This window comes from Empidonax traillii, unplaced genomic scaffold (genome assembly GCF_003031625.1).
Source record: "Empidonax traillii isolate 1590-97213 ecotype Southwest subspecies unplaced genomic scaffold, ASM303162v1 scaffold163:size1593379, whole genome shotgun sequence".
NCBI lineage: Eukaryota > Metazoa > Chordata > Aves > Passeriformes > Tyrannidae > Empidonax > Empidonax traillii.
In genome coordinates, this window is record NW_020955356.1 from 114,253 (window position 1) to 129,437 (window position 15,185).

The window sequence follows — 15,185 nt, forward strand, 5'->3', positions numbered from 1 at the left end:
GTCAAGGCCAAAGCAGGAACACAGACCGAAGGGAGACCGCCTCCCCTCTCTCCCGCCCTCCCCGCGCGCTCTCCCGCCCTCCGCGCGCGCCTCGTGTCCGCGAATAACCCCGGCCCCGCCCCGCCGCTCTCCTGTCCTGCCGCAGCCAATGGGGGGACGGGCCCCGCCCCGCGTGCCCGCCCCTCCCAGCCCACCGCTCCCGCGCCCCGCCCCCGGCGGCGTTTCCGCCAATCATTGGCCGGCGGGGCCGGGCCGCGGCCCCGCCCACCCGCGGGTAACCTTTGCCTTAGTGCGCGCGGGGCCCGGCCCCGCTGCCACGGACCACCCAATCGCCGGCGCGGGAGGGCGGGGCCGGGAGCGGCGCAGCCAATGGGCGCGCGGGGGGCCGCGCGCGGTGCGGGGGCCGCGCTGGCTGGTGCCGCTGCCGGGCTCGGGGCGCGAGCGGCCGGCGGGGCGGCCGGCGGCGAACATGGCGGTGGCGGGGGCCGGCTGGAGCCTGGCGCGCCTGGCCGAGGCGCTGGGCTCGTCAGAGCAGGCGCTGCGCCTCATCCTGTCCATCCTCATGGGTAAGACAGGGCGGGGGGAGAAACGGGGCTGGCGCCCCGGGCGAGGCTCCGCGCCCGCCCTGGGCACGGGCGACCCTGCCGCTCGGCCACCGTGCCGCGCTGCGCGGCGGCCGGGGCCGGGCATCGCTCCGCCGGCGAGGAGCCGCACCTGTGCCCGCGTCGCCGCACCAGGCCACGTGTGCGCGGCGAGCCGGCGGGAGAGCCCCCGCCGCTACCGGCAGCGCCTGCCCCGCCCGGGGAACGCGGGACGCGCCCCGCGACAGCCGCCAGGGACGAGCCCCCGGCCGTCCCGGCGGAGAGGGGACTCCGCCCGGCTTCCCCGCGGGATGTCGGGGCGCGGTTCTGGCAGACCGCCTGTAGGAGCGGGACGGGGAAGAGCGCGGGGTGCCAGCGGAAGACCCCGCTTGGGGCCCGTGTCCCGGGCACAGGAACTTTGTTAGCGATGGTCCCGCTGGCTCTGTGTGAGTGCCCCGGGGCCCCGTGTGCATCCTGCGCCCCGCGAGCGTGTGTCCGCTCGGGAATCCCCGCAGCCCCTCCCAGGTGTTGCCCTGTCCGAGTGCAGGGCGGTCGCGGCCCAGAGATACCTCTGGTGTCTGCAGCAGTGATGGCACTGAGGGAGTGGCGTGTCATCACGGGCACTGCCAGGTAGGGTGAGCAGAGCCTGCCAGCGCAGTGGTCGGCAGAACTGAGATGATGCCCTGCTCTCCACCTACGACGTGAAGCATGTTGCAAAACACACACTGCCTGTGCTTATGTAAACATGAGATACTTTAGTCCCGTGTGAAATGGGTAAGGCAGGGCTAGCGTTATGATGTGGGCTAGCCACTGAGGGGGAGGTTATGGCTCCCGAAACATTGATTCAAGTGTACGTATACACCCTATCTGCGTACATCTCTGCAGATGCTCGGTGAAACTTCGTGTTGTGAAAGCATTTGGGGGTGTAGTCACCTAGCAGAAAGGAAATACAAGCTTTCTGCTGAACCTGAAAATATATTTGAAGTGATGCAACTGCTCCTGTGTGATCTGTCAAAATAAAGTTGCTTTGGCTAACTAGAAGTATGATTTTTAAGAAAAGATGCAAGCAAGAAAAACTGTGTCGCTTTGTAACTGTGGTTGCACCAGACTTATTTCTGCCTGATTTAGTTTATGATGTGCGAGATCAAGCTGAACCAAAACATTCTTCACATCAAGGGTAGATAAAGGAGGCTGAACTGATTATCATTTTGACCTCAGCATAGAAGTTAGTTGAACCAAACTTCTAGAAGAAAAAAAATCGACTAATAGGTAACATATACAAGACATGCGCACAAGTCAGCATGAGTTAGTCTAGCAGCTCCCAACAGCTGAACAGGGAAAGTCTTGCTTTCCTTTCTCCCGCGTCTGTCTCTGGTACTTTAATTGCGATCTGATTGAACTTACTTGCTTGGCAGAAACCTAAACCAGAAAAAGCAGATAGTTCACTACAAGGTTAGTCAAGTGAATTAACCAAGGGACTAGTCCAACAGGTGCTTATGCAGAAAAGGTCCTAGAAAGCTTGTGTGGAGGCAGACACCTATGGTAGAGAGGTATCAGAGATATCTCTGCAGAATATTCGCTCCTGAATCTTACTGAGTTCCTTCTTGTTTCTTACTAGTAATAAGCTAGAACACTACATTGGAAGGCTGTTTCTTGCTCAATGTCTTATGGGTGAGCAGAACCACTTCTTTGAAATGAACAGTAGATAGTTATTGTCCTAAAAAGATAAGGAGGTCCCCGCTGTAGTCGGTAGACTGAGAAAGCATGAGATCCGTGTGTGCTGTTACAAATGTTCCACATACAGTGTTGACATTAAGCCACTGAGACAGCACATTGTCCCTTCCTGAGGTAGGCCACTGTATGTTTTGCACGATCCCACTGGATCTTTATAATTTGTATTAAAGTCTGGGGATCAGGGACTAGGGAACCATTCATATCTCTCCCCTGCATACTAAAATGTATTTACTAAACCAGGAGGCCAGACCTGCCTTTCCCTGTCCTTTCTCCCTAGCTCAGTATCTCTTAATTACATGCAATGGAAGGCATAACTTCAGACAGAAGGCTTCAGGGCATGCAAAACAGCCTTGCCTGTAGTTTGGCACTCTTGCAGGCCATGTAGGTTGAACCGCTCAGGCAGAGGGGATTGACTTCAGCTTTCCTGCTTAATGGATGGGTGGTAAAGCATTATACCATTACAGTAAAAGGATGGGCCAAACACTACTCCAGAGCAACATGAGAGGAGAGTAAGAAGAGTTCCTTAGCCCAGCACAAAGAAATGTTCATTTAATTGCAGCTTAGTTTACAATCCATTTAATGTGACTGAAAGCCTTAAGCTCATTGGTAATGCAGCTAGCACTGATGACCACTTCATAGGATGGCATGGGGTGTAAATGAAAGGCATTTCTGAAAGTTGGAAGTGACATTAGGACAGACAAAGTCTGGCTTTTCCTTGACTTCCTCCGTTTCAGGTGTTTACATAGATTCAGGAAGAAAACTATTTTTGTTGGCTGCAGCTAATACTGCTGAATTATTTTAGAACAAGACCACGAGGACAAAGCTTGGTTCCAAAGATGTTCAAAGATCTCTGTTCCAAAGATGGATTAAAAAGTTGTTTCTTTTTCTCGCTCTGTGATGCTGTTTCCCATCTACACTGTGCAGTTTTACTGTGACAACAGTTTCTAGGGTTTCAGTGTTCAGAAGATCACCAAAACTGGTAAAAATAGTCTTCTGAAAAAGAGGAAGAATCACAAGGGACTTTGCAACTTCTTACTTTAATTTCTGGAGAAAGCTGAAGAATTATTGTAGAAAAAAAGTCTAAATGGACCCTCTTGATTCAGAATAAGAGTGTTTACTTAGTCATGATCTGAAATAACCAAAAGAGGTCGTATAAAACTGTTAACATTCTGTCACAACTGAAAAAAATTAAATAAAGGGGAGAATGAGAAAGGAGGAAGGAAGAACATCCAAGAACTAAAAATGGAGTAGTCCTAAAGGGCACCACGATGTTTCAGTGAACAAGTAACTGCACATTGCTGAGCAAATTCTAGGGATTTTAGTCACAGCTTTGTATTTAGATCAGAGACACATTTATACATGCTGCAATTTTGAAGCAAGGAATACAAGTCGTATAGAGCCCTTTGCTCAGATTGTACAAGATTAAAAACTTACTGCAGACTTCCCATATGTAAAAATTTGCGTATACAACCTTTGAAGAAATTAGTCTGCAATTTGGCTGCTTTGTCAACAGCAGTAGGACCTGAAGCATAGTTCTGGACCCTGCCACTAAAAGAAGTGTGATGTGTCAGTACACTAATGTCTGTCAATTATATGAAGATGTCTTTGAGAGATGTGCTCTACCTTTCATTCTTCAGTAGGTCCAGGGCCCACTGTTCCCAAAGGAGAAACTCTGTCTTTTTGTCATCATTGAAGACACCAGTGGGTCTAAGCTCCATCCCTACAGAGTTACTTTCCAGTTGCTGGAATAAGTGGATGGGACGATGCTGTCCTAGCCCCTTGGAGGAAAAAGGGAGGGAGCCCTTTAATGGTGTGAAGGAGAACAGGGTTTCTGTACTGCTGCTCCTGTCCTCACATGAGAGGGGACAGATTTCTTTCCTGCTGTCACCGCTCAAAGCATAAGCCAGGATGTAGGAGGCCCTGTGGCACTGTGTATTTAGGACTTTATGTTGATCTCATTTCTTGCATGGCTGTACGATCCCAAAGAATTACAGCTATTTATCTGATCATAGTATTACACAGTGGCTTGCAAGCTACCTGGCATGTCCTGCTGCACAACGTGGAGGGAGGCCAACATGTTGTTTACACCCCTGAGCCAGAACTGACCCTGCTGATTTTCCCAGACTTGACAGGAAAAGCACTGGGGAAGTGTTCCCTCATCCATACACATATCAGGGACCTGCAGAAATTAACACATTCCTACTCAATAGGTGCCAGAAACCTATTGCTTTGCTTGCCAGTTGTCTGCTACTCTTCTCCTTCTCATCAATTTTTTTACGTCCTCTGCTTCTTCCTGCTCTCTGCATCCTGAAGATTTTTAGGCTCAATGAAATTCCCACTGTGGTCACCCAAAGCTGCTGACTTATCCCAGACTGAGTCCCCAGCTGGTCAGAAAAGCAAGAACCTTACTGCAGGGAAGGCGAACAACTGGTTTTGGTGGGTAAGAGATGGGAGAAGCTGTAAGAGGCAGCACTCTCCTGTCTTGGAGTCTAAAACCAGTCCTGTCACAGAGCACTGATGTGCTGCCTTGTTTAAACTCCTAACTTCCAATACACCTTGTTCATTAAAAAATAAAAAAATAGAGGGAGCTGTGTAATGCTACACACTGCCCATGTCTACATCCGTGGTACAGTAGGAGCAGATCTGTGGAGCAGACTTGTCTGTGGGTTTTGAGCATTTACTTTCAATTTGCTTCAGTCTGGTCATATGGACTAGGCACCCATTGGAGTGTACTTTCAGTTTAGTTTCATCTCAGGAGAGCCCTGTTCAAATGCTTTGAGACAGTTCTATGCAAACTAAAGCACCGTAAGTGGACTTTGAAAGTGCAGTCCTGAGCTGAATTAAAATACTCATGTTTATGCACTCCATGTTAAACAAGGTGTGGCACTTTTGCAGTATTAGAGACAGAAAAAGGGAATACCTTTAAAGTCAAAATATTAGGTAAGGCTGGTATTTTACCACTTCCTTTTCCAGTTGTCCCCTTCCTTTTAGTTTTAGCATTTTTACAAAAAAATGGAGGCAATTGACCTCCTAGATGTTAACAAAGGAGGAGTTAACTGATCAGCAAAGGAGAAGGGAAAATAGTCAGATCTACTCTCTTGAAGATGAAACAGAGCTAATGCATATAAAAGGGGAAATAAAGGGAGCAGAGATGAAAAGAATGTTTCTGATATTCTTATTTGCAGCTTTATCTCTGGAAAAAGACAGGCATCTTAATCATCCCTTCAAGAAGATGGCACTATTTTTGCTTGGAATTAGTAGAATTTTCATCCTGCCTAATCCACCTTCTTGATCATTTACTTCTTCTGCTCAGTTAGATTCTTGTATCTGTGGACAACTTGGGCGTTGTGCAGTGGCCCATTACTCTCCCAAATGGCCGTGGCCAAAAAGCTGAATTTGTCCTTTCCTTTCAGCATGGGGGTTCTGTGAAACAGAGATATCCTCTTGTTGCTGTGAAGTTTGGAAAAAAAAAAAAAAAAGGGGGAGGGATTTATCATTGGCAGCATTTATATCTAATTTGCCACTTTTATATCAGTTGCTTATTTCCTTCTATAAACAGTCTGTGTAGAGGCAAAACCCAACTCTGTGCGCAGACTGTTTTTCAACTCCGTGGTGGGTAGAGAAGGAGAATTACTTGAGATCAGGGGTTCCCTTCTGTTTTCTTCTGGAGTATTACAGCCTACTCTGCCTAAGGGAGCTGTGAAAGAGGAGATTGGCAGAGTGGGAGCTGCTGTGCAGGGTCTCTTGGCAGGAAGGAGCAGGGACTCCTGTCCCCTGTCTCTGAATGGCAGAAGCAAAGCAGCACAGCGTCCTGCTGCTGACATATCCAAAGGTGACAGCCAGCTTTCCAGAAGGCAGTGATAACTCCAAAAACTGCTGTGCTTCAGGAACATTGTAGTGGGGCAGGAGTACTGCTGTTGTTATCAGTAGAAATTGCTTGTTATTTAATAGATAGTTTTATGAGTGTTCAGAAGGGCACAGGCCACAGCAGAATGACCATTGATATTCAGTATCCACTGCCATTTGGGGGTTAAAGTTTATATCTGCAGTGTGGAACCAGTTGTAAAACTGAGAAAATTATCTCATGCAGCAGAACCGTAGGTAAATTGCAGTCCAGAGTACTGACAAGTCACTCTGAATATCAGAAGAATTTAGGCTGATGTTGTGACTTTTGAACTGGAACAGGACCCATGTAGTGCAAGACCAGGATTTAAGTTTGTGGCTTTCTAAAAACACCTATGCTGTGCATATTAGTAGCTCTCTGTTTGCAAGGGTTCTTTTCCCTCCAGGGCATCATTACCCAAACCCTGATGTGATCTGCTGTGTAGAGCTGAAAAGGAGTATGCCTGACAAGTGAGACAGCTCTCTCAAAGAGTAGGAACTCTAGATGAAGATGGGAGAAAGATAAAATTTCTGGCTTTTAGAAATTTGCAGTACATTACAGTATTCAGTCATACTTCAATTCTGTCTACAGAGATATCTAGAGAAAAAAATTCTCATAAAAATGGAATTTTTTGCAGGATATTACTGATTTTTGAGACAGTAGGACACCCTTGAAAATGTGGTTTTAAGAGCATCCATGTCAATGAACAGCAATAAATTGTGCTTTGCCTGTAATTGTAATCTGATTTTTCTCCCTCTTATTCAAAAGGGGGAAATGTTTTCCACAGTAAACCTTTGATCAAATCTGATACTAACACTTAACATTTTTTTAACACTTTCCATTTCTGAAAGCCAGTTGTTCCTGTGTTATTAAACTTCAGCAAGAAAATTGGCACATGAACAAAGAATCCCCGTCTGTATGTTTCTGAGTAAAAGTCTGGTAGAAAACACAACTTTTTTCTTTTTTCTTTTTTCTTTCTTTTTTTTTTTTTTTTTTTTTTTTTTTTTTTTTTTTTTTTTTTTTTTTTTTTTTTTTGGATCATGTGAATTGCTCTAATTCTTTTAGTTACTCCTGTATTCCCAGAGAGCCTGTGTGATGAACTCCCTTTGCCAATTCCCTCTTTCCCCATCAGCTGGTGTTCAGGGCAGCAGTGGGGGAAACAGGACAGAAGTCCATGTTAGCAAATGAAAAGAACACTGTATAAAAGCCATGGGGGAGCAGGCAAGGAGAGGATGGTTTGGGTAAGACATTTTGTAGGGGAGCTTGGAGCCACTGTTGTGGAAGGGAAGAGCAGGCTGGGTGTTCAGGAGGGAGGTTGCCAGGCTCTGCGAGTGAAGGGCCGTGGTATGTGGGGCTTGGCAGGCTGCTCAGCCCAAGAAAGCAGCCTGTGGCGTGGAAACCGGTGTGGGACACAAAAGGAGGAAGGAACAGCAACAAGGAGGCAGGGAAGACCGAAAGAGGGGTGGCAAGAGGCTGAGGAAATGGGGAGCAGCAGCTCAGTTTCAAGAAGCAGCAGGTACACATCTGGACTCAGTAGAGTGTGCTGCCATCTGAGACCTAGAAGGGAACCCAGAAGTCCCAAACCCTGAGGCTCCCTCCCAAGGGACTTGCAGGGATGGAGAGGACCTTAAAATGGCTCCACTGACAGACTGCCAGACATATATTTTACATAGCATGACAGAGTTTCTCATTTCCTCTCACAGTAGTGACTAGATTTGGCCTCACTTATTGGAAACCTTCCATCCATCATACACTTCTCAGCAGAATGTGCATTTCGTCACCTTTTATTACTGCTCCATATAAAACATTACTATCTCCTGCTTCTAGTACTCCATTAGTGGAGGTAGAAAAGATCTATTCACTGCTACAGATTTCAGCTAGGATAATAAGTAGCATGGATGCCAGTGTTGTGGTTCGTGATGAATTTCCTTTTTCTTTTGTTCATTTTTAAGCAGGACAAAAGAACACAATCTTGCAAAGTAAAGCAATAAAATGCCAGAACTAAGGTGGCTTCTGCTATCCCAGTTCAGCTCCTTGTGCACGTGCATTGAGAAATTGCGTGAATGGGCTTCACTTACCCATGAGATGGGCAACTCTTCCTGTGTCACTGTGTATTAAAACATAACATATTTATTGTCTAATGAGAGGCAATGTTTATTGCATGCTATGTGGACTCACCTAGACAACAGAATTCAGTTGACTTATAGTGTTCTGTATGACACTTCTCACCGTACTACCAGAGAGCTTTACAAATATTTGCTTCTCACTTGAGCCACACATGAATAATCTGGAGGCATTCCTCACTTAGTCTAGGAGTTAACACACAGAAAATGCAAGGAAACAAGTCCTTCCACTTATCTTAGCTGCTCCATATGATATGCTTCTGACTGATTTTTATTTTCCAAAAATACTCCATGCATAGTACCAGTGGATTTTAGTTACAGATGTGTGCTCACTAGTTCATAAATCAGATGCAGATCTGAAGTTGCAGAGTTAGAAAAGCAAGAGTATCCTACTAGAGGTCACTTGAGGAACTCCAAAATTAAAGCTGAAAGAACTCATTGAGGTGGGAGCAGGATTGAATTTTTCAGCACATTGTAATGATATTAACCATAAAGTTCCTCCCCACCTTTTTTTGCTTTTTTAATCTAGCTTCTTGCTATGTTCAATGTTTTTGTCGCAGAATTTGGAAGTCTGATTCATGTATTTAAGCATTATTCATATGTATTGAGTGAGGCCAGAAACTGTAATCCTGTAATTTTTTGCACTTCAGTGTCAATTTTGATATGGTTCTGTTCCTCTAAAGTATTTTCTTCTATACAGAGTAATTTATCTGGCATCTGTCTCCCAAGATGGAAATACTGTATCGGGAATTAACACCATGACCTTTGTTGAAAATGTATCCATGTAAAGTACATGTTCCTAGTAACATATTCAAGAAAGCTGTACTTTGGATAATTACCAATACTTTTCTAAACTTATTTACAACTCTTCATTTGTTTTTTGTTTTTTTTTTTTTTTCCTTTCTTCTCTACTCAGGATATCCTTTTGCCTTGTTCCAGCGCTATTTCCTCTTCCAGAAGGAGACCTACCTCATTCATCTCTACAATGTGTTCACAGGACTCTCAATCGCTTACTTCAATTTTGGTAAGATGAGTTCGGGAAAAGAGAGCTGCCTGGCCCAGGGCAAGCTGCAGTTTGGGAGAACCTATAAATGTAATTTCTACTTCTTATCTTTCTCTTTTCCTGTCCCACAGGGATGCAGTTTTCTCATTCCCTGATATGTGTCCTAATCCAGTTCCTCATACTGAGACTAATGGGTCGCACAGTCACTGCCGTCTTCACCACGTTCTTCTTTCAGATGGTAAAACTCTCTTTCTTACTCCATCAGTTTGTAGAAGGGAGCCCTCTGTTCGTTTTTGCACTTCCCAGTAGCAACTGTGGGTGGAAAAGCAGAGGCAGATCAAAACCAGCTGGAGGAATTAGTTTGAATAACCCAAACAATGGTTTCTTTCAGACATACCTTATGGCTGGATATTACTTCACAGCCACAGAACATTATGACATCAAGTGGACAATGCCACATTGTGTCTTGACACTTAAGTTAATTGGTGAGTGACACCTCTCTTCTATCTCTTGCACTCTGCAAGCTGTGCTTCAGGGAAGAGAGGACTTGCTTATTCAGCCCATCCCAGGGATTCAAATAACTGTTTCTCACCTCTAGGTCTGGCCATTGATTACTATGATGGAGGAAAAGATCCGGTGAGTAAGACCATTTCTCTGTCACTCCATGCTGTTCCAGTGAGCTAGAGGTCAGAAAATCAAGTTCAAAGGATGTGAGGTAGCAGGCTGGGTTGTTTGGTAAATGCCGTAGCTGAGAGGGGAGCCTCTGTGAGTGTCTGAGGGCACTGAATTCTGGAGCGAAAAGAAATAATTTGGAACAGAGACAGTAGTGATTAGAGATTGACAAAAGTTGTTTTAATTATGTCAGAATATTACTCTGCCCCCTTCCAAATTCCCCACCATCTCCTTCCCCTAAATGTGTTGCGTTAGATTCCCAATCCCTGATGCTCTGTCTTGTGGGTAGTGCACTTTGAATTTGCAGACCATCAGTACTGGGTCTCAGTTCCCATCTTCCTTTTCTTTGATTAGTCTTAGCACACCCTTGTGAACAGTTGCCCTTTACCTCTCTTTTTAGAGCAGATGAGACAGTAACAGAAGTTGCACAGCACAGCATGTGGGAGAGGGCATTGCACTTGCTACAGCCTCTTAATCCTGTACACCCTTCAAGTGTCTTCAACCCCCACCTCCTGTTTGAGGCTTGACCTAGTCTTTAGCATCCATGGAATCACTGCTGACTGCAAGAAAACAAGGTCAAGCTGAAATTTCCCAAGCTGAAGTTTTGCGTATTTAAAGATGATGAATTCTTGCCTCAAGAAGTAGGAATTGTAGTATGATAAGGTCTTGAGAGAGTACATGCAACTGCAGTCAGGGACTGGAATAGGTCTGATAGAGTCTTTTGCTATGCCTACTGTGCTGACAGGGATGCACGTCAGTAGATCCCTTCCATGTTTTGAGCTTATTTGGGAATAGAGATCTGTGCAACTCGTCTCAACCATTGGATCTCGTTGCTGTTTAGAGGGAAGAGGGGATAGAGAGGGCTGGGGAGAGGAATGGATCAGAAATACAAAGTCTAAAGTTCCATGTACCTGGAGAGCAAGAACTGAGACCAGTAAGGAGGCAGGCTGAGAACATAACATCCAGAGCTAGTATGAATTCCCTGGGATGATGTTAATGCCACTCCCTTTGGTGCAGGAGTTCCTGACCCCGGAGCAGCGGCGATTTGCTGTCCGGGGAGTTCCTACCTTGCTGGAGGTCTCAGGATTCTCCTATTTCTATGGTGCCTTCATGGTTGGGCCTCAGTTCTCCATGACAGACTATCAGAAATTGGCAAGGGGTGAGATGACTGACGTCCCAGGCCAGAGACCCAATAGGTAATACACAGTGACTTAGCTTCTCACCTTCCTCGAATCCTAGAATGCTGAATCCTCCACTGAATCCTCTACGTTCCCTGCAGCAAACTGCCTTCTTGCCTGAACATGGAAGTACTGTGACCAAAAGTGATTTATAAGACAAGGCAGTCTTTCAAAAGTTGCTTGTAACTCTCTGCTTAATGTCCCGGCATTGTTCCAGGGCATGAATGTCAACAGTCATTTGACATCTTTAGTACAGACTCAGTTCCAACCTGGTAATGTTTAAATACCAAATGCGGTTTCCAAATGGAGGCAGCTGCTGCAGTGGAATGTGGTACCTCCCTGTCGCTGTCCCCTCTACCTCCACTTCTCCACCTCTGTTTTTAAAATGGTGGATTTGATGGTTCTCTTTCCAAGGCATTTCTTTGACCTTCAGATTTTTCTTCCTCAGTTTTGTGCCTGCTCTGAAGCGCCTGAGTTTGGGTCTTGTGTTTCTAGTAACCTATACCTTGTCAAGTCTGTACGTCTTTGATGAATACCTCATCTCAGATGACTACATGGTATGTATTCACTTGGTTGTGTGGGGTGTGGGCACAAGAGTGGAATTTGTTAATTTTTAAAGGTCTATTTTTAGCTTTGCCTCAATTTAAAAATAATTCAGCTACTAGCGATAAGCCTTTCCACAATTGATTTGGCTTTACTGCGGATCTGGTGGATTCTATTTGATGCAGAACAAGAATATGTTACGGGGAACTGAACCGAATCAAACCTTTTACAAGTAGATAATTAATCTTAGATGCTACTGCTGTTTTTGGAAACCTATGTATTTTATGATCTTTTAATTACCCTCCTAATAACAATTACATGCAAAGAACTTCACTAAAGTAACTTACAAGGCTCAACGGAATCTTTGAGGTGCTTACAAAACTCCTAACAAATAATTCCTACTTGCAGATTTTCAGCATTTCTGTGTCAATGTGAATAAATGAGAGTGTAAACTTCACAATGATTATGCTAATCCCAGAGTCTTCCCAAACTGTAGCTATTTCAGTACAGCCACATATTACCAAAGGAAGGAGAATGATGTGTAAGTTTGCATAAGCCTGGCAGCCTAGTCCATACAGCAGCCTCAACACATACATCAGATAAAAACAAAAGACAGTGATGAGATCTCGTCTACCTTATCCCATTACGGCCACTCAACTCAGTTTTTATTTTTATTCTGTTTCGCTCTTGTCTCTGCAGGAGAAGCCTTTCTGGTTCCGTTGTGGTTACATATTGATCTGGGGCAAAATTATACTCTACAAATACGTAACTTGCTGGCTGGTTACGGTGAGTCTAGATGTTGTTCCAGGGGCAAAAGACAAATGAATAAAGGTCACACCCTTGCAGCTACTTAGTATGCTCTTGGATGTAGCACTAAATGGAAGAAATTCAAATATCTGGAGATCAGTACAGGTCAATTTAGCTTGCTCCAAGTTAGCAAAGACTAGCTAACTAAAAAACAGGCAGTTTTTAATCCATTTGTTCCATCTGCAGTGGTGCTTTCCACTCAACACAGCGAGTCAGAGCTTTCTCAGCTCTGCCTTTCCAACAAAAAAAGGGCAATATTTTCCTCTTATCTTTCTTGTACATTTTTTGGTAGGAAGGTGTGTGCATCCTTGTTGGTCTGGGGTACAACGGGAAGGACCAGAATGGAAAGCCTTTGTGGAATGCCTGTGCCAACATGAAGGTCTGGCTGTATGAGACAACACCTTTGTTCACAGGGACCATTGCTTCTTTCAACATCAACACCAATGCTTGGGTAGCCCGGTGAGCAGGACAAAATTCCGCTTCTATAATGTGTTCGTGACCCCTGTGTCAACAGAACCAAGATCCTCGGCTGAGCAGGAGCATTAGAGGAAGAATCTGCCGGTTTCCAGTTCTTGCTCTTTATTCTGTGTTCTGCTGCTGTGCCACTAGAAACAGGTTATTGGGTTACTGGGTTAGAGAGATCTTTTAATTCACCTGGAGGGGGAGTTCATTAATAAAGGCAAGCAGTTGATGGCGGCAGAGACTAGAACAGAACTGCAGCAAGCCCTTGAGGTGCCTGCCTGCTCAGCCAGCCTCAGAACTGCTCTCACAGCTGTTTCCTGCATCATGACTCTCAATGCTCCTATGCCAAACTCAACCAGGTTTTGGTTCTGCATTTGCTGGGACACAGCTAAATTGTACATAATGAAGGCCTTCTCCTCCTTATAGCTGGGATGTACATTTGGCCCTGGTCTTGCTATATTCTGTCACCACATGGTGTGCAAAGGCATATGGTCCCCTGGGCCCTGCCTCTCTGACACAGACAGGGAGGGACAGACAATAACCTGGAAGCACTTTGTTTCTTTTCTGATCTAGCTACATCTTCAAGCGTCTGAAGTTCCTGGGGAACAAACTGCTGTCACAGGCACTGGCCCTGTTCTTCCTGGCCATTTGGCACGGTCTGCACTCTGGCTATCTGGTGTGCTTTCAAATGGAGTTGCTGATAGTCATCGTTGAAAGACAGGTATGCTTTGTACGACTTACCGGAATGGCCTGCATCAGTCCTTCCCCCTGAGTCTGGAAACTGCCACACTGAAGGCTTTACTTGGATTAAATGTGAAAAATAGCTGCTTGCTTTGGAATTGATTTTCAAACATGATAGAGTTTTGTTCTTAAGAGTTCAGTAGGTTGCTGGCTTCTGCGTGGGCAAACCGCAAATATATTGCAGAAGCTGACGGGAAGGAAAGTGGAAAATTTGGCATGCGAGCAGAGGGCAGCTGAAGTGCATGGCAGCTGGAAAAGATTGGAGTACAAGTACATGAGCTGAATGCCTCTGCTAATCTCCTGGTACTGAGAGAATAGTATTCCTTATTACAACTTATTTTCTTAGTTAAAACTTTGGCCAGATGAGGTATTTAGCTATTTCTTTAGACTAGCTGCTTACTAAAAATTCATTTTACACTGCTGGATAGAGAACTTTGGCCCCAGACCCCGCATATACAGCCACAGGACATCCAACCGATGAGAATTCTCTTTTTTTTCTTTAAATTAGGTCATAAACCTTGTTCGGGACAGTCCTGCCCTAAGCACTTTGGCCTCTATCACTCTCTTGCGGCCCATCTTCTACGTGCTGCAGCAGACTAATCACTGGATGTTTATGGGTTACTCTCTGGTGCCATTCTGCCTTTTCACCTGGGACAAATGGATGAAGGTAATTTAGTAGCCACAAACAGAGGACACATGTGGTAACCCTTTTCCCTCTATCCCCTCTCATATGTTCTTGGCTCAGAGTTCCTTGCTGATCCTCAACCCTCCTTTTCTCTTTACAGGTGTACAGGTCTATTTATTTCCTTGGCCACGTGTTGTTCTTCACCTTACTGTTCGTGTTGCCTTACATTCGCAGATTAATTGTGCCACGAAAAGAAAAGCTAAAAAGAGCAGAATAACAGCCAAAAGGTAAGGCTGTGCTAGGTAGAGGGAATCCTGTGATTGGACTAGGAGGTGAACTGGGGCAGCAATGCTACAGCCCAAGGCAAAAGGGAAACATAAAATCAACCAAATCAAATATAGCACCTTTCTTTTTCAGATTGTACCGCCTGTGCATTTGTAGGAGTTGATTTAACACTCCGGAAGCAAAGCATCACCTGCCAAGTTTGCTGTGTTGAAGTATGACTTTTTTTCAACGCGAGGAGGGGGAAGGAGAAAGCACAGGGTCAGAGACCCGGAAGGAGGGGATCCGAGTAGGCCTCCTTGAGACCCTCCACCTTTTGTCCGTTGCCTTATCTCTGCCGCCCTGAGGCCGGCACTCGTGTCTCTCCGCTGATACCAGACGATTGTACCACACTCACGGCAGGTGCTGCGTTGGATTGGAGCCACCTTCTGACTTTTCTACGTTTGTCATCTAAGATAAAAATTGCTCCTGGTCTTTTTCACATCGGCTTCAGCTCCTTTCCTCTTGGGTGCCTCGGTGTGGGAGTGTGAACTGTCACATGCCACCGAGCA

The 15,185-nt window shown here is 45.6% G+C and overlaps 1 protein-coding gene across 1 annotated transcript; it reads left to right on the top strand.

Annotated features, from left to right (window-relative positions):
* Window positions 1-424: 424 nt before the first annotated feature.
* LPCAT3 (lysophosphatidylcholine acyltransferase 3) lies at window positions 425-15,016 on the top strand. The gene is made up of 13 exons (XM_027885197.1): window positions 425-566; window positions 9,238-9,345; window positions 9,456-9,562; window positions 9,716-9,809; window positions 9,923-9,960; window positions 11,014-11,192; window positions 11,623-11,731; window positions 12,417-12,503; window positions 12,817-12,983; window positions 13,560-13,707; window positions 14,236-14,394; window positions 14,513-14,639; window positions 14,770-15,016. Exons 1-12 carry the CDS (start codon window positions 470-472, stop codon window positions 14,627-14,629), a joined length of 1,410 nt encoding a protein of 469 aa, XP_027740998.1. The 5' UTR covers window positions 425-469; the 3' UTR covers window positions 14,630-14,639; window positions 14,770-15,016.
* Window positions 15,017-15,185: the final 169 nt, after the last annotated feature.